The sequence below is a fragment of the Microtus oregoni genome, unplaced genomic scaffold, assembly GCF_018167655.1.
Source record: "Microtus oregoni isolate MIOR12 unplaced genomic scaffold, Mior012 000055F_ref0000237, whole genome shotgun sequence".
In the NCBI taxonomy this organism is placed as follows: domain Eukaryota; kingdom Metazoa; phylum Chordata; class Mammalia; order Rodentia; family Cricetidae; genus Microtus; species Microtus oregoni.
In genome coordinates this window covers 11187495-11214003 of record NW_024543831.1, presented here as the reverse complement: position 1 = coordinate 11214003, position 26509 = coordinate 11187495, and the positions used below count along the sequence as shown (strand labels likewise).

The 26509-nt window shown below is 46.1% G+C and overlaps 1 protein-coding gene across 1 annotated transcript in view; it reads right to left on the bottom strand.

The window, feature by feature from the left end:
* Gldn (gliomedin) overlaps positions 1 to 26509 on the bottom strand; it is a 46376-nt gene that overhangs the window by 13706 nt on the left and 6161 nt on the right. The window contains exons 2-4 of the mRNA XM_041638728.1: positions 13459 to 13510; positions 5574 to 5591; positions 5259 to 5366 (exon numbers count right to left, since the gene is read on the bottom strand). Coding sequence (XP_041494662.1) covers positions 5259 to 5366; positions 5574 to 5591; positions 13459 to 13510 — 178 coding nt within the window. The remainder of the gene's footprint in view (positions 1 to 5258; positions 5367 to 5573; positions 5592 to 13458; positions 13511 to 26509) is intronic.

Below are 26509 nucleotides of genomic sequence, written 5' to 3'. Positions count from 1 at the left end.
GGGTCCTGGGAGTTGACCTCTGGTCATCAGACGTGTACAGAAAGCACTTTACTGCTAAGCCATATCATTGGCCCCATCATATTTTTGAGATATGGTCTCTTTACTGAACTTGGAGCTTGATGTTTAGTCTGGGTTAGCTGGCCAGCAAGCTCCTGGGAAGGAGCCGTCTGCCTGCCCCTGCCACTCTCCAGCAGGGGTTATAGGGATACACGATCTCACCCGCTTTTCTATTTTTTTTTTTAACTATCACATGGACAGAGCATTCTCTGTTGGTAAGTCACCTTGGCCACCCATTGGAACCACCCAACTGTCATTCACTGTGTGTACAACATCTTCTACCCTGATGCATGTTAGGTCAGAGCTGCCTACCCTGCACAGGGACGCTGTAACATGGAATGACCCACAGCCTGGCATCACTTGTCCCGTGACTCCTCACTGGTTCCGAGTTACAATCTGATAGAGAAGAAGGGTCAGATTATCCCTGCCTAATGCCGGAGGGAGAAACGGCTCTCCTGTTTTCTTCTGGGGTCGCCCACTCGAAACAGTGCCACGAAGCTTGTGATTACGCCAGGCTGGGGTCAGTTCCACTGTCTTCACATCAGGGGGTGAGGGAGGACAATTTATTTTGGGCAGTACCATCTGTCGCTAACTAAGGCAAACAGAGGGGCAAAACCCAATCTCAAGCCGTGTATTAAAAGGAGAGCAATAGTTTTGGTTTTCTTAAAATGAAGATTTGATTTTTAGAGAAGACACCATAACTAAGTCTTAAAAGAGAGAAAACGTGAGGCAGATGGAAAGAAAGCAAATACTCGGTTCTGAGGCCCTGGGATTCCAGACTTCGTGGAAGATGCAGATACATAACCGACAGTCGTGTCTCTCAGGCCCAACTCCAAACCTAACAGGCTTCCAACCTCATGCAGGAAACATCCACCCAGCTTCCCTTTGGTCAGGACAACACAGAGGGAGAATAAATTAGGCAGAGAGACAATACGACAGGCTCTCACTTATATATGGAGGTAAGGTTGATCCCAAAGGAGCAGGACGTAGAGCAGTGTTTGCCAAACCTGGACAGGGTGGGGGGCCAGGAAAGGGAGTTTCATCTGTGTAGAGGGAAATGGACAGAGGAACAGCTACCCTACAGAAACAAAATAGGGCACCAATAGTTGATGGGGTGCATTGAGTTCTTAAAAACAGCTAACAGAGATGGCTTGGCATATTCCCAATATAAAGAAATTGTATAGTCTGTTTGAGACAGGATCACATGTAGTCCAGGCTGTTCTTGAACTCACTGTGTGGCTGAGACTGCCTTTGAAACCCCAATTCTGCTTTCAGGAAGCTGTGTGTATGTGTTATAATTAGTATGACAATTTGCTCTGATCTGCCTATCACATCTTGTTTCAATGTATTGAAATATCATACTACATCTCCATAATATAATTACAATTATCCATGTCAATTAAAAGCATATTAATAGTATATAGTTTAAATATAGATATTATTTTTAAATGTTATAAAATATATACTATAAATTATAAGTTACTTGGTTTTGAATAAGTTATAAATTACATGGTTATGACAGAATGAAGGGAGGATTTTTTTTTAGCTAAAATACTAGCCTGTTAGGAATGTAGCTCAGTTGGTAGGGTGTTTGTTGGGCATGCACAAAGCCCCGGCCGGGTTCAACCTCCAGCAATACATTAAGCATGCTTGGTGACTTATCTCTGCAATTCCATTTCCTGGGATGGAGGAGGAATTCAAGGTCATCCTCAACTACTTAAGAAGGTTGTGACTAGTCTGAGCTAGAGACCTTGTCTTTTTGGGTTTTAAAAAAGATTTATTTATGTTATGTGTTCTGCCTGCATGTATGCCTGATGGCCAGAAGAGGGCGCCAGATCTCATTACAGATGGTTGTGAGCCACCATGCTGTTGCTGGGAATTGAACTCAGGACCTCTGGAAGAGCATCTCTCTAGCCCAGTGACCGTGTCTTAAAGAAAAGGAAAAAAAAAAAAGAAATGATGCTGGCTAATACTAAGACAGAATTTGCTATGTGTCCGGCCGGCCCTAACACTTCATATATACTAACTCACCTTCCACCAAAGCACCGAGAGGTTAACGGGATCACTAGGAAAACTGGAATGCAGTGATCGTGCAGCCTGCTCAAGGGCTCACAACTGGTCAGTGTGCAGCCAGGGCCCACACCAAGCCTCCAGGCTCCAAGCCCAGTTTTGTTCTTGTTTCTGAGGTTGAAAGCTATGAGGGATGTTGACTTTTCTGGAAACACTCGGATTAAAGTCTTAAGCTCTGCTTCACCATGTCGGTTTTTCTCTGCAGCTACTATGGCTTAGACATGAAGCATCCACAAGAGGCTTGTGTGTTAATGCTTGCTCCACTCCGCCCCCCTCACACAGAGCAATGATTGGACCACAAGGGTTCTGCTGTCACAGTGGTTTGGCACACTGATGTAGTCAGCACGGGATGACCTCATGGGAGTGTGGTGGGCAGGGCTGGGCTGGAGGAATGGTCACTGAGGTCTTACCTTTGACGGTAGTCTTTCTATACTTTATCAGTACTGCTAAAGTCACCCTCAAACATTATTGCAGCCCATCCCTTTTTCTTCATCCTCCTCTATCCCTGCCTCGGCCCCTCTCACTCCTGAGTTGGTGGCACAGTGTTCTCCAGGGAGCGGCCAACATGATATTTGGAAAGGTAGATCCGATCCCTGAGACCCCTCAGGGGTATCTCGCTGCTCTCCAGACACAGCTGGACCCCCTGTGGCCCTGCTGTTCTCTTCTCCTGAAATCGCCTCCGACTCGGGAAAGGTTGAAGAAGGAAGGTCTCAGGATCTGCTTCCAGGTGACCTAGACAATGTCTCCCTTGCTCTCGAACCCCAGCTGGCTCAGAACTGAACAACCAGTCAGTGATCTCTGTCCACAGGGCCTCGATGTTTCTCTAGCTAGAACAGTCTATGCTTGAACACACTGGTTCCCACCTCTCCCAGTCCCCATGCCAGCTTCACAAAGGTTCTGCAGCTCGGAGAACGAGCTCCTCTGGTATGATCTATTTTTGCAGGATGAGCAACTTGATAGAAGAGAATTAACACTGAATTTCAGCTCAGGCTTAGAATCAAAGTCCTCCATCCACTCACACTTAAGGAGAGGGTTTCTGAAGTCCCTAGCATCTGCATGAAGACGAGATAGCATCAGAAAAGACTTTGTTGCCCTCCCGCACCTGACTAGGGGCTGGTGTAGGTTATCTATCTCAGAAAAGATTAAGGACCAGTCTCTCCTTATAAGATCATGGCTGTCCACTGGGTTCATTCAAACCCCAGATAGCATCATTATCAATGCAGGCTAATTTCCATCTCAGAGCCAATCATTCTCCATAGTCATCACTGACAATACTTCCCTATAGGAAAAGGGATGTGTGCAGGTTTCTGGAGGGGACTGAGCCACGACTCCCTGCATGTGAATATATTGATGCCTTTCTTCTGTCAGGTGTCCTGGTCAGTGTGTTTCAGTGAACATTCAGAGGGAGGAAGGGACTGCCTTTGTCTCTCCAAAGGCTAAGCAGCTCTGTCCCTTCTGGACCAGTGTCTAGACTAGCACCTGCCACATAAGCATGTTTCCCATAGGTGAACGAGATGTTCTGTCCTTCTCGTGGTTTCATGAGGACATGGCTACTTAATCACGTGTCCTCATGCTCAGGGCTCTGTCCCAGATCTTTCAGAAAGCTCTCCTTCTCTATCTGTCCCATATCCACTTCCAACATGGTACTCCCCACCCCAAGCCTGCCCCTGGAATATTAATTTTCTAGCCTTCGCCGTAAGTTCAATGTCTTCCCAGGATACACTGAATGGTTGCACATCGCTATTCCGTGCCAATGAGCACTGGGAGTTGTAATTACTCTTCTGCTCTGTAATTCCCATGGTAATTGCTGGCCGGGTGAAGTCTGAGTAGACTCGGGTGCTGTCTGCCCATTGTCATCTGCATGGCTGCCCCTGGAAAGGCAAGCAGGTGGGCTTGCCAAGGGGCAGAAGAGCTCAACAGTTCTCCTCCCCTCTCCACCGCTCTCACTTAGACAGCTGATGGGGTAGTCAGAGGTGCTGGAGGGGAGCTGTCAGAGGTGCTGGAGATGGGGGAGCTGCCAGAGGTGCTGGAGTTGGGAGAGCTGCCAGAGGAGCTGGAGAGGGGGGAGCTGCCAGAGGAGCATAGAGGGGGAGCTGTCAGAGGAGCGGGAGAGGGGGAGCTGTCAGAGGTGCTGGGGGGGCTGCCAGAGGTGCTGGAGTCAGGGAGCTGTCTGTCAGAGGTGCTGGAGTTGGGGGAGCTGCCAGAGACGCTGGAGTGGGGGAAGCTTTCAGAGGTGCTGGGAGGGGGAGCTGTCTGTCACAGGTGCTGGGAGGGGGTGCTGTCTGTCACAGGTGCTGGTGGGAGCTGTTTGACAGAGGTGCTGGGGTGAGGAGCTGATTTGAAAGAAGCCCAGGACCTGTCTAGGGTTATGGAGCTAAAATGTTGCACATAGGGGACCCAGTACAGTCTCTGGCTAAGATTCACCTCTCTCTGCCTTTTTACTAGTTGCCTTATCTAAAAAAAAAAAAAAAAAAAAAAAAAAGAGCTCTGTAGTGTCTGTGAGTTCCCACAGTGCCACATGTAGGTCTTGTCAGTTTCCACAGCCCCCACAATGGGCCTGAGAGGTCTTCAGAGCCTATCTCACCCTGACCAGGCCTCCTTAAGGCCCCACAGCAGCTCAGGCTTCCCTGTGAGCATGACAGACCTGGTGTGGCTAGGCCTTTACTTTCCTTTGCAAGCTTCCTTGAGAGAGGACCCTAAGTTAGGAGCCAGCCTTGGGAGACCTGAGTGTTGTCTCTCTCCTCAAGCAGTGGGAGCTGTTTTTCTAGGCAGGGAAATCCTCTGCAAAGGCCGACATTAGTCCCTTGGTGGTTAACCAAACACAACGGGCAGCTGGGAAGGAAGTGGCGATAGAAGCAGAGCAGAGGGGGAGCCTTGAAGGAACGTGGGGTGAGCATGGGTGGGGGTGGGGGTGGAGATGCAGCCTCTCTGTTCTGACATAAACGTTTGGTCCACAAAGAAGACTCCTGACATCTCAACATGACAGGTTCGGGGTGGAAGGGCATCAATGCCTCATGCAGAGCATGACGCGCCCTGTCACCTCTGTGACCCGTACTTCCCAGTGCTGCCCACCCGAACACAGTCACGGGGACAAGACACAAAGCAATCAGTTGGCAGAACTGCCCAGTTACCCATTTTTCCTCTCTTCCCGTTTGCTCCTTTTTCTCCTTTTGGTCCCTGGAGACCAGGCTGTCCATCTGATCCATTGTGTCCTGGTAACCCACCAACTCCTGGAGGTCCTGTGCAAAGAACAGGAACAGTTAAGAACAGCTTCACTGCAGGTGATGTGATTTCCGCTAGCCACTGAGACAACCCACAGGAAAGGATGGGAACATGGGTAGAATGCTGCCCGACTCCTCCCCTCTACCACCTGTGGTCCTTGGATCCTGGGGCTCCAGCCACCCATAGCTGCCCTTGAACTAAGAAAATACAAAATGGGTACTTACCTGGTGGGCCAGGTGGTCCTACAGCAGAAAAAAAGGAATTTAGATGACAAGTCACATGAGGTAGGAAGAACCCAGAACCACAAAGTCCTGCCCTCCTTAAAATATGGTAAGTACCTGCTAAGAAACAATCCCACATCGTTTATTTACAGCTTATTGTGTTGCTCCCAAAGGGCCTTACAAACAACTCAGCGAAGACTCATTTGCTAATCAAGCCATTTTGCTTCCATTTCAATAGACCTAGAGTAATTTTTGAGCTGATTTTATTACAGATTCATACACCAATTATCTTAGAAGAGGTCAAGCTAATTATTTCGGGATCAATAGCAGCACGATGGCCCTGTGCAGCCCTGGCGCAGAGGAGGTGCCAGTTCATGGAGGGTCTGTCACTTCAGAGCAGAACTTCCAAGAGCTGCCCCAGCCATCTTGTCTCCTCTGGGCCACCGAGGAGTAACCCAAGCACAGGTTGGCCTTGTGGAGTTGGATTTTGTTGCATGAAATAGCCTGAGAAAGTCTGAGCGCTCAGGTCAGGTGACAAATACCTTCTTTAGTGTGAAATGATCCAAGGCCCTAAGCGGCTTGGACGAATCATTTACACACCGAGCAATGACTCTACTTCCAGAAATAGGCATGTCTTATTGTCGGCTTATAGACTGAGCACTTGGGTAAGGCTGGAACATGAGAGGACTGAGTTCCTTGTGTTTCTCTAGATCATGCAAAATGATTCCTGATGTGAGCTTTTGACCATTCAGAAGGCAAGCATTTCTAAACATTTATCATGCACACAAAACTCCACTAAGAAATATCAATTCTGCTCTCTGCTGTATTCATAGTCTATATGAGGATGGTAGATCCTTTGAAACTACAGGGCAGTATGAAGACTCAGTAAAGAAATAATCCCTGGGTTACTGGGGAAATTTCTGGGCACACTAAAGTCTAGGAAAAGCTCCCAAGAAGGTAATCTTTGGGCTATGGTCCTGAGGGAACAATGGGACTGAGGAGTTAGCATACATTGGCCTGACATTTCATGCAGGGAACAGACAGAAGCCAAGGTCCAGAAATGGGAGATAATAAGGTTCAGGATGGAAGAAAGAATAAACGAATTGGCCGTGCTTATGTGGGTAGAGACGTGGTTGAACAAGGCAGTGGGTAGGCTGGGCAGGTAGAAGCACTTGAGTGTCAAAACAAGATGTAGAGACTCTGAGAGGTGGGTCCTTAAGCAGAGTGTGTTGCTGGGACATCAGTGTAGGTCTGAGGTGCTCGTTGCGGCTGGAGGATGAACACAACTGAGCAAACTGAGCTAGAGACAGAGACTGAGAGGGACATGGTGGGGAGAAAATACGGAGGGACCTTTGAGATGAAAGCCGGGCAAAGCTGTGGCTAGATGGAACTGCTGGGTTGCAGAAAAAAAACTAGAAATTCAAAAAGCGTTTCCTTGGAATAAGGAAGTTTTTGTGTCCAATTGGAAGGAGGTGGGAGTATCTTAGATACACGGATCCCAGAACATTGACGAATAGAGTCAGGGACATAGAATTCTTGGCAGAATCGGCGTCTGAGAACAGCTTTCAAATCACAGAGATCTGCAGGGAAACAATACCTTTCACAACGGCCTCAAAACTTTTTCGAGGGAGTGAAAGACTTGTAAAATAAAAACTTTAAGGAATTGAAGAAGATATCAGAAGATGGGAATGTCTCCCATGCTCATGGATAGTTAATATAGGATTAATATAGTGAAAAATGGGCATCCTACCCAAGGCAGTCTACAGACTCAATGCAACCCCCTTCAAAATTCCAACACAATTCTTCACAGAATTTGATAGGAAAATTTCCAGCTTCATATGGAAACACATACAAAAACCCAAACAGGACAGCTAAAACAATCCTGAATTGTCAAAGACGAGGTAGAGGGATCCATATTCTGGATTTCAAGTTGTACTGCAGAGCGATAATAATATAGCATGATATTAGCATGAGAACAGACACATCAATCAGTAGAATTGAATTGAAGGCCCAGACATAAATCCACATGCCTATGGCAACCTGATATTTTACAAAGAAGCCAAACACACACTGGAAGAAAAAAAAAAGGGCAGTGTCTTCAATAAACAACGCAGGTCAGATTGGGTGACTGTGTGTTAGAAGAATACAAAGAGATCCTTATCTATTACCCTGCACAAAACTCATCTCCAACTGGATCAAGGACCTCAGTATAAGGCCAGATACACTGAATCTGACAGAAGTGAAAGCGGGGGATAGTTTTGAACTCATTGGCACAGGAAAAGACTTTCTGATCAGTTCACCCACCGATAACACAGGCACTAAGAACAACAAGTAACAAGTGAGACCTTATGAAACCAAAAAGCTCCTGCGTTGGCAAAGGACACTGTCGTTTGGAGAAAGCCACGGCGACAGTGAGAACTCAGAAGATGAGACACAAATGGCTGAGAAATATTTAATGTTCAGCATCCATAGTCACCAGGGTCATGCAAATCAAAACCACTTTGAGATTTCATCTGATACCTGTCGAGTGGCCGAGATCACTGAAACAAATGACAGCCCATGCAGGTGGGGAGCTCCTGGTCATTGCTGGTAGGAGTGCAAACTTATACAGCCACTGTGGAAGTCGGTGTGGAGACTCTTCAGGAAGCTGGGAAGAGGTCTACCTGAAGATCCAGCTATACCTCTTTCACATCTACCCAAAGGACTCTGCATCCTACTCTAAAGACAGTTGTTCTGCTAGGAGAAAACCAAACATGGTTCTGCTAAAGAAACTCAGCCATAAAATGACTCCTAGAAACATTCTGCTATTTCCATCATATTAGATCAGTGTCTTGCTCAGTCCTCGTCAGAGAAGCCTCCTCCTGCAGTAGATGGGAACAGATACAGAGGCTAATAGCTCTGGGTGTGCAGAGAGTGAAGACCTTGTAAAACTCGGTTATTAGTGGAATGTCGGGAACTATGTGGAAGAGGAGGCGGAAAGAGGGGCTGCATGAGTCCAAGGAAAGAGTGTCTTCCAGACACGACAGGACTGTACACATGGCCTCACAGAGACTGTGGCAGCATGCATAGGGCCCACATAGGTACCAGTGCTGAGGGTGTGAAGTGGACCCAGGCTCCTACCTCATAACCAAGAAGCTAGCTCCAACTGACAACACATTACAAAAGAAAAATTCATTTTCTCCAATGGACTTCCATTGGTTATACAAGCACATTAATGGTAGGCCCCATGCCCAAGATTAGAAGGTGTCAAAATGAATAAGTGGGGGAGGATTACTGTTGCTGCTGATGTTTATGTCTCATAAAGCTTTGTGTAGGTATTTAAAAAATCTTATTGGCTTTTTGATTTATACCGTGGTTTTTAGTTTTAAGTCCTTTTATGTGTTTTGGTGTGTGTGTGCGTGCGTGTATGTGTATTTTTGTGATTTTGTTTGCTTTTTAAATTCTGTTTTTTTTCCTGTTTGTTTTTTAAATAGACAGAGAAAGAAGACGTGGAGTTACAGTTGTGTGGATAGGGAGATGGGGAAGATCTGGGAGGATAAGAGAGATGGGAAACCATCATCAGAACATATTGTAGAAAAAAAAGATTTATTTTGTAGCTCACATTTTTAATCCCAGCACAGAGGCAGGGTGATCTCTGTGAGTGCGAGTTCAGCCTGGTCTACATAACAAGTTTCAGAAAAGCCAGGGTAACAAAGAGATGCTGTCTCAAAAAAAAAAAAAAAGATTGATTAAAAGATTGATTTTCAGGTATATAAGTATGTTGTGATTTGCTGAAAAGGCTTGAGTCGCTCAGTATTGAGATTTTACCAGCAGATGGTGCTCGCACACCCACACTGGAAAAGGCTGACGGCCAACATTAGGGAGATGTCCACAATCAGTTTCTCTACAGAATGGAGCCAAGGAGACCCAGGATAACGGGAGGACACTCTGTAAGCTGCATGCATGTCAAATGGGAGTCAGCAGCTTCCAGGAGAACCTGACAATCACGTCAGGGATGAACTTTCATCGAGGGGTTCTGGTGCTAGGTGTTTAGGATCGTTAGTTCTTCTCAGGCTTCTAACGGAGGGTTTCTACGGGAGTTCTCCACATCCACTGACACCCTGGCTACTGTGCTGTTTGAATTCAGAGACTCGCCCACCATGCTTCTTAAAATCAAGTATCTGGGTGCCTGATTCACTCTGGTCACCAAGCACTCCTGGTGAATGGTCATAGTCCCCTACCATATGGTGTCAGCTTTCTAGAAAAGGATTTAAGTCACCATCAGCACACCCTTAAAAGGGTCCCCGTGAATGTGGGACATTCACCAAGCACATCTAGCTTGGCCCCCAAGACCTCAGAACCATCCAGGTTCTTGAGTCTCGGGGACGCGCTGAGATGACGAGGGTCGAGGTAGCAGCAGCATGGTGCTCTGGGGTACTAGGCGGTCATCCAAGCATCGCTGGGCTTTGTGACGTGAAAACTTGGTGTGTGTTTTAAGTCATTGAGGTTTTACTGTCTGCTAACCAAAGCATGACCTAACCTGTACTGGAAAGCAGATACCTCTAGCTGCATAGTGATTCAGCAATGCCATACTGGTGTTATTTCTCAAGCGGTGGGTTTCCACCAATAGACAGACAAGAATCTTAATGGAGGCGAGACATATGGGCTTTACGGTTAGGGGAGGCAGTAAGGAGGAAGTGTAGACGCAGGATTGGGTACTGGTCAAGGCTAACACTTCAGGCTTCTGTACTACCTGGCCCCAGCCAAAATGGCCATTTCAAATTGAGTGGAGAGAACTGGTCTTGAGGGTCTGAACTCCCCTCCAGCGATCTCCCTGTTCTGACCTGAGGCAGCCAGGAGCGTAGCATGACCACAGAGGAGGTTCCTACACTTTTCCCAGAGCCTGATGTAAAAGAAACCAGGCCTCCCAATCACCAGAAATACCTCAGATGGTAAGGCCCAGGTCTGCTGTTTTAGAGGGAACTGAGGGGTGACAGCTCCACAGACCTGAGGAAATCTGTGTGTGGGTGGAGGGGATGGTGTCTGTAGCCCTGACTCTCCCCTCCCCAGTAAGGGCTCCCTGGGGCTCAACTTTTCCACTCATGGACCGGCTCCTTAACTTTCATATACTTTTTAAAAAAGTTTTTTTACAAGATGAATCTACTGTAAAATTAGGCCTTTCTCTGGGACCCACGGCCAGTTCTGCCTAGATCACTCTCCTGCCCAGAATCCACGCTAGTCTGTGGACCCGGGCTCTCTGCCTGCTACCAAAGTTGCCCAGTTCAGTCCTGGATCCTGTTGTTCCCCTTCCGTCCCCGCCCCCAATGGAGACAGGATGGTCCATCCCGAAGCACCCACTTGCCTTAGCAACTCACACTTCTCTACTTAAGTTTCCAGCTGAAGAGCTTCTGTGTGAAAAGAGATCCAATTTCAAGCAGACACGAAAGAGGAATGTGCTGGCTTTGGAAAGTGTGTGCTGGGGTGAGAAAGAATTAGCTACTGGAGCCATTTCCACCACTCCCACCCCCTGTCGCTCCCCTCTAAGTGGTCTCAATAGCTCCATCCTGCGCATTCACTGGGAGCCTGGCTCTCAGGTCCCTATAAAAACCAGAAAAAGGCTTTTTCCGCGCCTCTCAACAGGCTTTTATGCCCGTCACTCCATCCATCTGAGCATTTCTGTAGCATTCATTATGTGACACGCGGGAGCGCTGAAGAGGGGCATCCACGGAGCGAAGGGAGGCGCGTACACCACTCAGAGTGTCTGGACAGAGCGCCGGGCTTTCTGAAGATATTTCATTGTCTGTGAGGGTCAAATGCCACTTACGCAACCCAATTAGCATTTCTCAAGAAGCCACAAGATTATAGCTTGTCTCTCTGAGGCCAGAACAAGAGAGCAAGAGTTAGCCTTGGAATGGAGCCCCACCCCCTTTGTTTACTCACTCACGGAAGCCACAAGTTCATCCTTTTGACAAACTAACTCCCAAGTGAGGAGAGAAACTGAGGCAAATGCTGCAGAAACTGGCCGGGTTCCTGACATCCAGGTATTGATTGCACAGGACCTCCTTGCCTGCGAGGTGCTGAAGCAGGGACGCAACCTCAGCATCCTAGCAATAAACCTCAACTCGTGTCACACGCAGAGTCCACGGGCACTTGCTCACTCCATTTGTGCTGCTTTAATGGAAACATAATTTCCTCTCTCCTCAGAAAGGCAGGGAACGGACTATCTAGATTCAGGCCCTCTAGGACATGTCAGGGAGTCACCTGGCTTAGGGAACAGTGAGGATGGTTGCTCTGAACCCGGTTCTCCTTTGACCTTGCTGTCACAGGACCTGCCAGTAAGGTCAGAGGCCGACTTCTGTCAGGCTCACATACAGAAAACCACATCATTTCTCAGAAAATTGGGAAACAACCTTCCTCAAGACCCAGCAATACCAAAGGATGCTCAATTGTACCAAAAGGACATGTGCTCAACTACGTTCATAGCAGCTTTGTTTGTCATAGCCAACCCTAGAAACAACCTAAATGCCCTTCAACCAAGAATGGATAAGGAAAATGTGGTACATTTACACAATGGAGTACTACACAGCAGAAAAAAATAATGACATCTTAAATTTTGCAGGCAAATGGATGGAGCTAGCAAACATCATATTGAGTGAGGTAACCCAGACACAGAAAGACAATTATCACATGTACTCACTCACAAGTGGTTTTTAAACATAAATCAAAGAAAACCAGCCCACAAATCACAGTCCCAGAGAACCTAGACAACAATGAGGACACTAAGAGAGACTTACATGGATCTAATCTACATGGGAAGTAGAAAAAGACAAGATCTCCTAAGTAAATTGGGAGCATGGGGACCTTGGGAAAGGGTTGAAGGGGAGGGGAGAGGCAGGGAGGAGAGCATAGAAAAATGTAGAGCTCAATAAAAATAAAAATAAAACACCACACCATTACCAGGCATGTATATATATCTGTAACCCCAGTACCCCGGAGGCTGGGAAAGGAACTTTGTCACGTGTTTGAGAGGAGACTGGTCTACAAAGCATGCTCCTATCTTAAAGACCAACAAACTCAACCAACACGCCCCCAAAACTCCAAAAGCAAAATATACATCCATCCTTCCATTAGCCATTCCTTGACTCAAGATTTGGTACACCTCCTGGCTAGTCCTTTTCCAGGTGTCCCGAGCTATTGAGGAGCGGGAATAAGGCAGATGGCCAGCCTCTCAGCCCATCTAGCACAGGAAACGTAGCATAAGAAGAGCTGCGTGAAAGTGGCTCAGCAGACAGAGCACACTGCTCGGCAAGTCTGAGGCCCTTTGTCTGAGCCTTAGGACCCACATAAAGGCAGAAGGAGGGAACCGACTCTATATAGTTATCCTCTGACCACCAACATGTGTCATGGTACACACATGCCCCTCTTCCACGTCATACACAGACACAAGGATGATGAATTCAAAACAGAAAACTTCATGACTGCCCAGCAAATTCCCCCAGAGCTGTCTGTCCATGCTGCACCTCTAGTATAGGGAGAATTATATCTGACACACATGCCTTCTCACAGAAGAGAACTCTATCATGGAAGACATGCCCACCCCCCTTTATTTTCTACTTTAAGACTAGTGGAATGAAGAAAACATCCTGGACCCTAGTTTAGGGTCACACGCATTTCTGATTACTCAAGCCCTAGTTATTTTCCATGGCCACATTTCTGTGACAATACCAGAAAATAATACTGTCATAATCATATTACAACTGGTTTTATTCCCATTAAAAACATCTGTTGAAAGGAAGAAGATGCATTTTTGTAGTAAAGTGCCCCTAGGTGTGCTTTCTGCCCCTGGCTCTTTGGCTAGCAGCCCCTAGCATTGCTACACGCAGCTCTCTGGTGAGCAGCACGGACCTACCTGTAAGGCAGATGCCCTTGGTGCTGTTACACAGGTCCACCATCACTCGGATCTGAGAAGAGAGAAGGTGATTAATGGCAAGCAGTAGGCAGTGGGTTTGGGTGTTGTCTTCTATTCAGACAAGCAGACCGCAGCTAGAAGAACCTACCAAGCAACTCCAGACCAAAATGCGATTGTGTGAGGAAAACAATTCACTAAGGAATGCCAAGAGCAGAGGAAATAGTCTCCCCCAGGGAAGAGCACACCAACTCCAAATCGTCAGCCCTAAAAACATATACACAAGTCACATTATACAGACCGAGAAGGATATATTTATGCATCTAAGAATATATGTGCAGGAGCTGGAGAGATAGCTCAGGGATTAAGAGCTGCTCTTCCAGAGGACCCAGGTCAATTCACAGCACCCACATGGCAGCTCACAACTGTCTGTTACTCCTGTTCCAGGAGATCTGACACCCTCACATGGACATACATGCAGGCAAAACACCAATGTACAAAATATACAAATAAATTATATTTTTTAAAAAAGACCTGTGTATCTTTGATATGAGTGCTTATCTAGAGAACCCCCTTGATTCCCTTCAACCTGTCCTCACCGTGGCAACGAGCAGACTCCAGTATCTAAAAGGCTTGCTATGAGGACATAGTGGTCAGGAGCAAGTACTCAGTGACCAGGTCAGTAAGCACAGAGGAGGTGTTTAGCCTTTCAACAAGCTGGTAACCCACAAAAGGACCCATCGTGAGGGCTGAGCCAATTTAGTCCCTGGCACATGGAAAATACTCCCAGCTGTCTGTGTTCCTCAGACCACTGGACACTGGGGACTAACAGGACAACTGCCTACCGTGTCACAGTCACTGTCCCAAGGGATGAGCTGTGTGTCTGCCTGTCTCATCTCTAATTTTCTGCGTTGCTCCCCAAAACCAAGGCGTTGGTCTACTGGGAGGGAAATGATACAATGCCAAGGACTGGATGCTGTTAGAGCATCCTTTTGTTTGCAGAAAAAGACAAAAGCTTTAGTGTAAGTCTCTGCTGGCGAGTTTAAGACATGCTCCTTTTGTCTTTCTAAAATGTGTCTGGACACAGAACAACAAAAAAATTCAAGAGATGGAGTTGGAGAACCAGGGTAGAAGAAACTTCATTAAGTTCCATATATCATTTAATTTTTTTTCTCTTTGCTCTTTCATTTAAAGGACTTTTTTAAAAAAGATAATGTTTTTGGTTGGAGAGAAGGTTCAGTGGTTAAGAGCATTTGCTGCTTTTCCAAAGGCTGGAGTTCAGTTCCCCACGCCCATGTCCAGTGGCTTACAACTGCCTGCAGTCCAGCTCCAGGGCAACCAAAATCCTTGTTTGGCTCTTCAGGCATCTGGACTCAGGTGCGCATATGCACACAGACACACACAGAAAGTTTTAAAAAAACTTGAAAAAAAAGATCACATTAACTGGGCGGTGGTGGCAAACTCCTTCAATCCCAGCACTTGGGAGGCAGAAGTAGAGGGATCTCTTTGAGTTTAAGGCCAGCCTGGTTTACAGAGTAAGTTCTAGGATAGGCAAGGCTACACAAAGAAACACTGTCTCGAAAAGCAAAATAACAAAAAGGATCATGTTCTGACTTGAAGAAAAGGTGATTTAGTTTCTAGTGTTGGATGGGTTTGGTCGTTAGGGGAGCCAGAGGAAAACTCATCCTGAATTGTTTTGTGCCAACACGGCTGTTGACTGCTGAGGATAGAGGTTTGTGAGCTATCAAATGCACATCACACATGTAGAAAAAGTGAACAATACAAGACATACAAGTAGTGGGTCTTCTTTATCTGAGATTCTGCACCCATAGAATTAACCAACTGCAAACTGAAAAGAATCACATTTGTACTGAGCATGTGCCAACTTCCTTTGTCATTCTCCGAGCATCTCACCACGACCGTGCACAGCACTTGCTCTATGCTGGCCATTATAAGCAACCGAAAGGTGATTTAAAGCAGACAAGAAGATGTGCATAACTTAAATTAAAACACTACACAATTTCATATAAGGAATTTGAGTACCTTAGGAATTTGATATCTAAGAAGGGTCCTAGAATGAATCCCCTGTGGATGGTGGTGGTGGTGGTGGTGGTGTGTGTGGGGTGTGTGTATGTGTGTATGTGTGTACGTGTGTGCATCTGTGTGGATGATATGTTTCACCATAGGTTAAGGTCTGGAAACTAACCAATACCTTGTAAATGTCTCAGGTACCTCTTCCCCGCAACAGCTCTCTGAACAGAAGCATCTGGGGCCATGTTTGTTTCCACTGGTGCCACTGTCTACTCAAGGGCACACAGCCTGCTGGGGGAGGGGAAGAATGAGGCTCACCTCCAGGCCCACTGTACTCTATGATGGCTTTGATAATTATCTTAACATGACCAGACCAAAGAAAAAAGGTGGATTCACTTTATTTTAGTTATTTTCATAAATGAATGTAATCAGCTGCAGCGCGACAAAATTTATTGTCTTTAAAAAATATGTAATTGCCCATTGAGAGGGCCAAAAAAGACTTCACAATGATTCATTTGTTGCCTGGGGGATCAGAGCGGCAGGCGTGGTTTGCAAGGACAGGAGCATCAATAGAGAAAATGAGCCTTTCTTCCTGATGTTCATTAAGGGCCGGGGACAGACACAGCTAGAGACGGTGGGAGAGCATTTTCATTTCCTGACCTGTGAGCTTCATTTATAGGCTGAGTGTCAATTTGCATGTTTTATAGGAAATTATCCCAATCTTCTCAGAAATAGTCTTTTAATAAACTTAGGCACCATAAAAGATTGTTTTTAAGTGACACATTCTTTGTAAAAATGTGCGGTTATAAATTCAGAAGTGATTCCCCCTCCCATCGCAATGATTATGAATTTGGATGAAGATTTAAGAATTAAGAGTCCAAAGTCACAAAACGTAGACAGTCAAATGAAAGAGTCACATTGGCAAGGAGGGTTTCTTGGATTTTGATTTGGGACTTGAGGGGTTTGAAATGGAAGCGGTCTTTGAAGCCACTATCCTGGGGGTGTTAGGCAGGCTCTGTCCACAGTCCGTCCCCGTCCCCTGCCTGCCACTGCCACACTCATTGCTCTGTGCCATACTGTCTTACAACTTTTGGTTGGCCCCACCGAAGGCTCTGTCAGCCTTTCCCTAGCTCCTAGGAGAAGGGACCCTCCCAGCTGCTCCTGTGGCCTTACCAGGCTTTTGGTTTATCTTGGCAGCGCTCCCGGCAGGAAAGCATACAAGGATTTCTGAATTGGAACGCTCATTGCAACATGGGTTTGTAGTAAAACGAGGCAAGCGACCTTAATAAAACAGGTCATCAATACGAGACCTGCTATATTAAAAAACAATGCGTTGGATAGGCATGTATTTTCTGGAAAAGGGGCTTTGGGATACTATTAAGTAAGAAAAGCAAAGAATAGTCCAAGTCATGCTCCACAACAATGGGCCCTATCAGGGTATCTCTGAAGTCCTCCCATGCATGCCTTCTGTTCGCTCAGTGGAATATTGTTTAAATGCCAGTGGAGGGGCTGGAGATTAGCTCAGCTGGTGGAGTGCTTGCCCATCGTGCGGGAGCCCTGGCTTCCATCCCCAGAACTGTGCAGAACCAGACTGGAGCAGGCTCCTAATCCCAACAGCCTGCACGATGCCTCATTCTGTCTCAATTCCCAAAATAAAAAGCCAGTAAACATAATTTAGTCCTATGCTTCTTAGACAATGAACACTCTTTATAACTGTCCTTAATTGTGTAAATGCTATAAGCAGTAAATGACCCTACTAGAAAATCTCCCAGCTTTTGAATCCTTAGCCTGCAGTTAACTCAGATTCTGGGGCAGGAGACAAAAGGCGGGGTGCACTCAGTGTTTCTTACTGGAGGCTCAGACCACAGATGTTGAAAGACTACCTAGAACTCTGGACGCAGCCAAGAAAGGCAAGCTCCTCCGCGTGGCCACTGTGTGAAGAAATTTTGCAATTCTAATGGGAACACACAGCTTGCCTTTGTTAAAAGCAAAACAAAATTAAGAAAAAAAAAAACAAATTTAAAGATACGCAAGGCCAAGCACCTGCAGCCTCCTAACTGAAACTTAAGTCTCCCCCCTGCAACCTAACTTTAAACATAAATACCAAGTACTCTGTCCTTGGCAGCAGCAGATGATGAAATTAAACAAAGCAGTTGAAAGCAATTATAGATACACCAGCTTACAGAGCTCCTGGCTTTCAAAGAGAGTTCGTGGCTGTGTGTGGTGGTACACACCTGTAATCCCAGCATGTGGGGGTAGAGGTTAAAAGATTGCAAGGTGAGTTCCAGGACAGCATAGGGGGAAAACACACACACACACACACACACACACACACACACACACACACACAGAGAGAGAGATAGAGAGATATATAGAAAAAGATAGACGGATAGACACTAAAAAAGTCAGAATACTTTTTTTATGTTTCAAAACTATGGTAGAACTGCTGTACAATTGAGACTTGGTGCAGTTTTGGGGCTATAAAATCTCTTAGCTTGTCAACTGTTTTTCATATTCATAATAAGCTCATTTCATATTCATATTAATTTTCATTTGATCTGATGGAGCTGGCCTGAGGCTCAACAGAGCAACTCTGGGGTCTGGGTCCCAGCTGGTGCCAAATCCTAGCCCTGTAAGGACATCATGGGACCCAGACACTAGACATTAGTCAGCTCAAGGAAGCCTCTCTTCGCCATCTTCTGCAAGCCTGGGGGTGGGGGGGAATCAGCTGCTCTTGTCATTCTTTCTGCTCGTGATCCTCAAGGGCCCAGACGAATCCTTCTCCTTCTGAACTAATGACGTCGCTGTAGAGAGCTCTTAGCTTACTTAGTTCCTCACTGGTAGGGATTGCTTGTCCAATCCATGGTGTTCCCATGACCAGGATGGGAATAGCAGCGTGTTATTAGGAACTCAGGAAATACTTGCTCAGCTGGGGAAGGAACACGTTCCTCATCCCCTTACACCATGTTTTCCTTCCTGGCAGGGATATTGGTATTACTGGGGCTCAGGAAGTCACACTCAAAAGCATGTTTTTTTTTTTTATGAAAATTGAGCACATTATTTCTTTATGAATGGCAGGGTCTTGGTCTAGTGCGCAGGCTGGTCTGGAATTCGCAATCGTCCTGTCTCAGCTACCAGGTGCCATGCCACCACGCTGGCTTGAGTGCTCAGAAGCAGGAGAACTCTGAAGCTGTTAGACGCTGCCTCTGAACTAAAGACTTCTCTAGCCGGAAGTAACAGTGAAAGGGAGCTATATGGGAAGAAGATAAAGCAGTTATTTTAATTACATTCCATGTGTTCAAAATCTCAGTGGCAGAACATTTGCCGGTGTGGGCAAGGCCCAGTTCAAGCCCAAGTTCTAGAACAACACAATCTCTCCCCACACCTAAAAACCCTAGAGCGTCCTTGACTGTGAGACATCAAGAAGCTCACTAATCGGGGGCCTTCTCTGGCATGGAAATAAGAAAAAAGTAATTTGGGTAGAAAAGGCAAAAAGTTCCAAAATGAACATAAACTATAAATTTGTACATCCAACATGATTAATAAACACCAAATACAAAAATCACGAAGAAGAGAACACCAAGGTGAGTCATAATAGACAAATGAATTCCTTAAAACAGGCAATGAACTCTTAAGCAAGATGGAGGGAAAGGACACGTTTCATATGGAGGAGCAAGCTGCAGATGATTTCTCGTCGGAAAACGCAAGTGAGTCCAGTGGGGGTCACCTCACTAGAGGACCAAAAGAAAACCATTTTCCTGTGCTCCATTTTGTTTTTTATTTTGTTGTTATTGTTGTTGTTACTGCTGTACTGGGGACTGAATCCAAGTCCTCCGCCACCAAGCTATATCCCCGCCCCGTACACGTATGTGTGCATGCACACATACACACGCGCCCCACACAGATTTCAACCTAGATTCTTACTCAGAGCAGTTTTGTGAAATGAAGAAAAAGGAACTGTTAAGAAAAACAATATAAGACAGAAACGTATCTACTTAAAGAACATCACCCTCCTTGCTTGCCCAGGCTGGTAAAATGGCCCTTTCATCACAGCCGTGATGTCTTCACTACTAGGGACTAAATCCAGAGCTCCACACACGCTAGTGATTGTTCTGCCACCAGCTTCACGCCTCAGAGCGCCTCTCTTCCTGGTGGTCCCCATCCCCATCACATGACTAAGATTTCCTTTCAAAGATTTTCTCGTTCAGAGATTTTGATACCGATGTCTTCAAAAGGGAGAAGGTATTTTTTTTCCCCCTTATTCTCGTTAGTAAGATTCTAGACTGTACCCATCACCTGCTGAGTTACTGAAAACAGACCAACAAGCAAGCAAGCTCCACATGTGTTTTGTAGCCTGGCTCAACGTTGTATGCGGGGCACAGTTCTCCATAGCTCGCTCCTAGTCCTCTACAGTTCTTCGCTAGAGCCAAGGAAGAGCTCCCAAACTTCTCAACAGTTTGACAAAACACAGGAAACTTTCTGAGTGGCAAATGAAGAGGTTACTGTATTACATTCAGAACAAACTTCACAAATTGCATCTTGAATGTTCTTCAGCTGATCTTTTTGTTTTAACTCTGCCTTTCAGTAAAGAAAATTGTGTCCTGAACTTTAGTTAAACTAGAAGCAAATTATATCTATTTAAGACAGAGAGAGCTGTTAAAACTCAAAGATCTACATAAAAGCAACTAATGAGCTTGAAAAGAAATCGCTCTTTTTGTGGAAGAATTACAACCTAAAAGCTTCAGCTTGTTTCACACAACGTGACCTTTGGTCCGCCGATAAAATGCATGTAAATTAAACTTGAATGTCAGCTAGATTTAGCCAAGGATTCTTTTTTGATGGTGGTGGGGTGGAGGGGGAAGGGGGAATAGGGCATGAAGAATGTAGAAGGAAAATATGTCTTAGACTTAAAAAATTTTTTTAAAACCATGTAAGTGTATTCTTTTGATGGCTTGTTTTAGCAGCTCCCACCTTGGCAACCAACCATATCCTGGGGTACACAAAACCCCCAATAAAGAAGTTGTTCTCACGGGGTGGTGATGGCGCACGCCTTTAATCCCAGCAGTGGCAGATGGATCTCTTGAGTTTGAGGCCAGCCTGGTCTACAAGAGCTAGTTCCAGGACAGGCTCCACAGCTACCGAGAAACCCTGTCTCAAAAAACCAACACCAACCAACCAAACAAACAAAGGAGTTGTTCTCCTTTTGCAGAAGTACCTTTTGCTCTGTCCTCTCCTCGGGAAGGCAAGAATTTTTTTGTTTTGTTTTTTTGAACGACAGTAATAGGAATCAGTGGAAGTTAACAAGGCTTTCAGAGGTCCCTGCCTATGCTGTGCCATACAGAAGTGTGGGGAGCCAGGAAGCCCTGCACCTTGATAAAGTCTGTCTTGCTGCCACATGAAAATTAACTGTGATTTGCTATTTGTTTATTTTCGGTGGTGCTGAGTATGGCCCCAGGGCCCTGTGCCTGCTAGGCACACACTCTGCCACCTAGTTACATCCCCGTCTCTTGTTTTGTTGCCACTGGCACCGAGAGTTAGGATATCGTGATGGTAGTCTAAGCGTCTATAGGTCACACAGCTTCCTAAAGTAGCAGCTGATTAAAACACAGCAGTGTACAAACTCCTGGAATTGCTGAAGAAATTTGGGAGCAAACAGTGACCCAGAGCTTGGAGCAAGAGGGCTCACAATTGCATAACACTATGGCTGGTTTTCAATCTCTCGCCTCCCAGCTGTTGTGTTGAAGCAATGTGATAGCATTTGGAAGTAGCAGGAGCAGAGCAGTGGACACGAAGGCAATGAGGACCCAAAAGCAAAGCCGTCAAGAGTGCGGTTAATGTCCTATAAAGTTAAAATGGGTATTTTGTTCCAGAAAGAATCCCACTATGTAGCTCTGGCTGTCTTAGAGTTCTCTATGTCGATCAGGCTGGTCTCAAACTCACAGTGTTCTGCCTCCCAAGTGATGGGGTTAAAGGTATGTGCATCATCACATTCAGCAGGGATAGAAAATGAGGCCTTGGAAAGCATCTTGCTTCTTCTGTCTTTGAAGGATGTCACCTGTGAACTGGAATATTCTACTAGACCCTAAGAATGCTTTCACGTATCACCTTGGCCTCCCCATTGCTTGGGGAAGTAAATTTCTGTTGCTTAAAAGCGACCCAGTCTCTGTTTGTTTGTTTGTTTTTTTGGTCACAAGAGTCTCAACAGACTAAGACAGAGCCTCTTTTTTACTTGCTTGTGGTCATGGGAACTGAATTGAACATAGGGCTTTGCACATGTGTGGCATGAGCTTTAGGATTAGAAAGAGCAGCAGTGACTACTTACTGAAGGCCTGGCTGTGACAGCAGCTTCTGTTCTTATCTTAGTTTCAAAATTCCTAGAAACCCACCACATGAGATGGGCATTAGAGATGAAGGAATTGGGTCAAAGATGCCCAAGGCCACCTGGCTGCCCAGCCAAGAGTCCATTTGACTTTCATGTCTGCTGTGGTCATTCCTCTATACTTCAGGGACCATTCAGGTATATAATTTGGATGGGGCCCTAGTAGTGAAAGAAACATGCTGTATTGCTCAAATTAAGGGCAGGTACACGGGGGCTAAAGTCATAGCCGGGAGTCTAAGTCCATCACAGAGAGATCCTGGAACAATGTCACTGGGAGGATCTGTGGGCTGAGACCCTGCCCACAAAGACTCCTCTGTCCAGCACCCTCTGCTGGTGACCTAGTGCGCTGTGTGATTCCAGATGGGCTCATCTGTGAGCATTTTTTAAGGTTTATGTGGGTTTGAGTCCATTCATTCTCAGCTTGATCACAGCGACGGTTAAGGAACGGCAGGGATATAGCAGGGTAAAGGTGAGAACAGGTGATCCAGAAGACCCGTTCTGATCTGGGGCAGGGCTCAGCAGGCTTTCTCTTATTGCCTCTGCCTCTCTGGCTGGGAAGAGACTAGACCAACCCTGAGGTAGGCTTCGTTAACTTCATTTTAGTAGTTCTGTGGGAACAGGTCCACATGGCTTCCTGCCACTCATCTGGTCAACAGATGTCCAGTCCTGACCCACTATTTCTTCCATGGGTAAAGGATCAGGGCCACTTTGTACAGCTGTCCCACAGGTGTTAACAGCTGACCTCCTGCCACCAAATCCACAGACGCTCAAGTTTCTTGTGGCACAGTATTTGCATATAAGATGTGTATAACCTTCTACGTACTTGAGACCATGTCTGGGTGACTAGAGACAAGAAAAAAAAAAGATCTACACACATTTAAATCAGAAATAATGGTTTTCAGCCAGGTATAGTGACAATGCTTATCATACTAGCTCTTCAGAGGCAGAAGCAGGTAAATCATGAAGTTCAAGGTTAAATTGGAAACCAGGTTTGTTACAGAAGACCTGTCCCAAAGAAGAAATAACCAGAGCTGGGGAGATGGTTCAGCTGGTGAAGTGATTGCTGAACAAAGGTGAGACTATGGATTTGTATCCTCAGCACCTATAAAAAGCTGAACATAGCATGGTGTGGCTGGACATAGCAGTGTGCCTGTAATCCCAGCATGGTGTGGCTGGACATAGCAGTGTGCCTGTAATCCCAGCATGGTGTGGCTGGACATAACAGTGTGCCTGTAATCCCAGCATGGTGCGGCTGGACATAGCAGTGTGCCTGTAATCCCAGCATGGTGCGGCTGGACATAGCAGTGTGCCTGTAATCCCAGCATGGTGCGGCTGGACATAGCAGTGTGCCTGTAATCCCAGCATGGTGCGGCTGGACATAGCAGTGTGCCTGTAATCCCAGCATGGTGCGGCTGGACATAGCAGTGTGCCTGTAATCCCAGCATGGTGAGGCTGGACATAGCGGTGTGCCTGTAATCCTGGCATGGTGTGCCTGGACATAGCAGTGTGCCTGTAATCCCAGCATGGTGCGGCTGGACATAGCAGTGTGCCTGTAATCCCAGCATGGTGTGGCTGGACATAGCAGTGTGCCTGTAATCCTGGCATGGTGAGGCTGGACATAGCAGTGTGCCTGTAATCCCGGCATGGTGTGGCTGGACATAGCGGTGTGCCTGTAATCCTGGCATGGTGTGGATACAGCATGTATACACACATAGACTAGATGTAGCGGTGTGCCTGTAATCCCAACATGGTGCGGCTGGACATAGCAGTGTGCCTGTAATCCCGGCATGGTGTGGAGCAGGGGTAGTGGAGGTAAAAAGATCCCTGAGGCTTGCTGGTCAGCCCATTTAGTCAAAACATCAAACTTCTGGTTCAGGGAGAGACCCTGTCTTAAAAGGGACCAGGAGTGGGGGAGTGGCAGAGAAATAAATGTACCTGCCAGCCTCCTCTGGCTTTCCACAGATTTGTTTATGCATTTACACAATATGTGCATGCAATACATACACAAGCACACACATTCATGCAGAAACACAATAAACTGGAGAGCAACTGAGGCGGGGGGGGAGCACATCCTTGATTATTTTTAATGTGTGGTGGATTGAATCTGAAGACGTGGAGTTAGTGGATATATAAGAGTCAAGTGTACCGACATGAAGTGTTTTCTTAGTGTGTATGCAAACTTGGGTGCTCATGAAGCAGAGTCTAAACTGGAGTGAAGGGGTCAGCTCTCCCCTGTTTTCCTCAACATGCCGGCATTGCCTGAGACACAGCCAGATTTCCGGGGGTGTTCAAAGTGCCACGACCACCAGACAAGATCCTAGCAGAGATGAAATTTCAAGTTCTCACTCCACCATTACCACCTAGGACGACTTCTGACATCCGAATACCCACGTAGTGCCAGGTGTGCCCTGGAACTCCAAGCACGAATGAGCGCCCGATGCCACAAAAATACAGAAATCCACCTCTCAGGTCTGCAAATGGCTGTCTATTGTGGCTACTCTCTTTTTTTGTGCCCGTCTGTAAGAGACTAATCTCCTATCAGGGTCCATTCCACAGGACAGCAGCTCCTGAGGTATCTGCCACCCCCTCTGACTGAACAGGACAGAATTGGAAGAGATCTTACAATTGGGGTTAGTGAGTGGTTAGGCTCTGGCTCAACCTTAGCTGCTCTTGATTTGGGAAGCCAGTAGCTTGGCTTAGCCCACAGGCTCCCCCTCCAGAGTGTGGCCACACCCGCACAGTGGTTCTTGCATTCAGGGAACAATGCTGATTTAGCAGCTTGGGTTTACCAACCCCAGCACTTCTCCAGGGATGGCAGTATGCATGGGGTCAGCAAACTTCGGGGAAAGCTATACAGGAGAAGTGTTAGGCTCCAGGGAGTCTGACACCTTCTGATGACCTCTGTGGGAACTTGCAGATAAAACCTACACACACACACACACACACACACACACACACACACACACACACAAATAGATCAAGTAGAAATACAACTCAAACCAAACAAAATGCCAAAAATCACTTCTACCTCAACCATAACAGCAACCATATTAGTGGTTACTCCAAAGTGTTCAGAGTCAGGCTCTCAAATAACAAGTCTGCAACCGAGCTAAATAAAACAGTTTGTTCAAAACCACGACTGTTACACGCTCCCGGCTGGATGTCCTAAGATGGCCTCAAGCAATGTGAATGTTGTTTAGTCAAAATTGTGCCAAGCAACTAATTTCTTTCTTTCTTCTTTTTTCCTCTCTGATGCCAATATTTGAAAGCTGAGATATTTCATATGAAAAGTCAGATGCTTTTACTTCCTCTGGAAAAAACTAAGGGTAGACTCTGGTTCCTGTGTGGCTATCATCAGTGAGGACATATGCTATACACGTGTGAATGAGCTCCCCAGGGTCACGTATTGGAGACCTAACCTTCAATCCATATGTTACTTGTGTTTCAGTGTAGGGTCTTCAGGAGGGGGTTGGGTTAAATGAAATAATGAGGAGACATGTCCAGTGACTACATTGATTATGTGTGTGTGTGTGTGTGTGTGTGTGTGTGAAAGAGAGAGAGAGAGAGAGAGAGAGAGAGAGAGAGAGAGAGAGCGCTGAGCTGATAAACTTGTGTAGGCCTTGAGGTGCCCTGCCCTGGTATGTGCATCAGGAAAGTCCTCTGGGTCCAGTACCATGTTCTTGGACTGCTCAGCTTTCAGAACTATGAGTCTAATTAACTTCTGATATCTACAAACTGCCTGATACCAGGTTTTGTTTTTTTTGTTTTTGTTTTTTTGTTATAGTAGCAGAAAATGAACTAAGAACCCCGGGTTGTCAGGACTCCTGCTGGGCTCAGGGTTAGCAGCCATGTCACCTGTGGTAGAAGGATCATTCTAAGTCACATTAAGAAGAGAATAATTTTGCTGGGTGGTGGTGGCCTACTCCTTTAATCCCAGTACTTTGGAGGCAAAGACAGGTGGATCTCTGTGAATTCGAGGCCAGCCTAGTCTACAAAGAAAGTTCTAGGTTAGTCATGGCTACACAGAGAAACTGTTTCAAAAAAATGAAAAAACAAAACAAACAAAAAACCCCAGAGTAATTCAGTTAAGACCTCAAAAACAATAGCTAAATAATAATAATAATAATAATCATAGTGAAAAGATTATGTCTCCCCTCTTTAGCTGTTTTTGATTTTGTTTTGTTTTTTTTTTCTATTTATTTTACCTTCTTAGGTACAATACATACTGTCTCTCACCTTATTTTCTTCACTGTGAATGTATCCTGGGGATTAGTGCAAGCACACAGAATATCCTCATTCTTGTTCTCCCTGCTTCCCAGTGGTGTAGGATCAGTTACTTGACTTACACAAGTTGGACTAATTGAACACAATCTTCACAGCCTTTTGTTATCACAGATTCTGCAATAAGTGATGAAGAACACATCACTCGTGGCGTGACAGTTTATTTCACAAGACAAACGCCCATGGGTGAGACTACAGGGTAAAGGGGGAGACACCTTATCAGTTTTTCTGGATTTGCCGTCTCCCCACGCCAGACCATCTGCGCTCCAGCAGCAAAGCAAGAGCCTGGCAATTTCCCCTCAGCATCCCGGGCTCGGGTGGCGTCAAGCTTTCATCATTCAATCACGGCGAATGATGAAACTA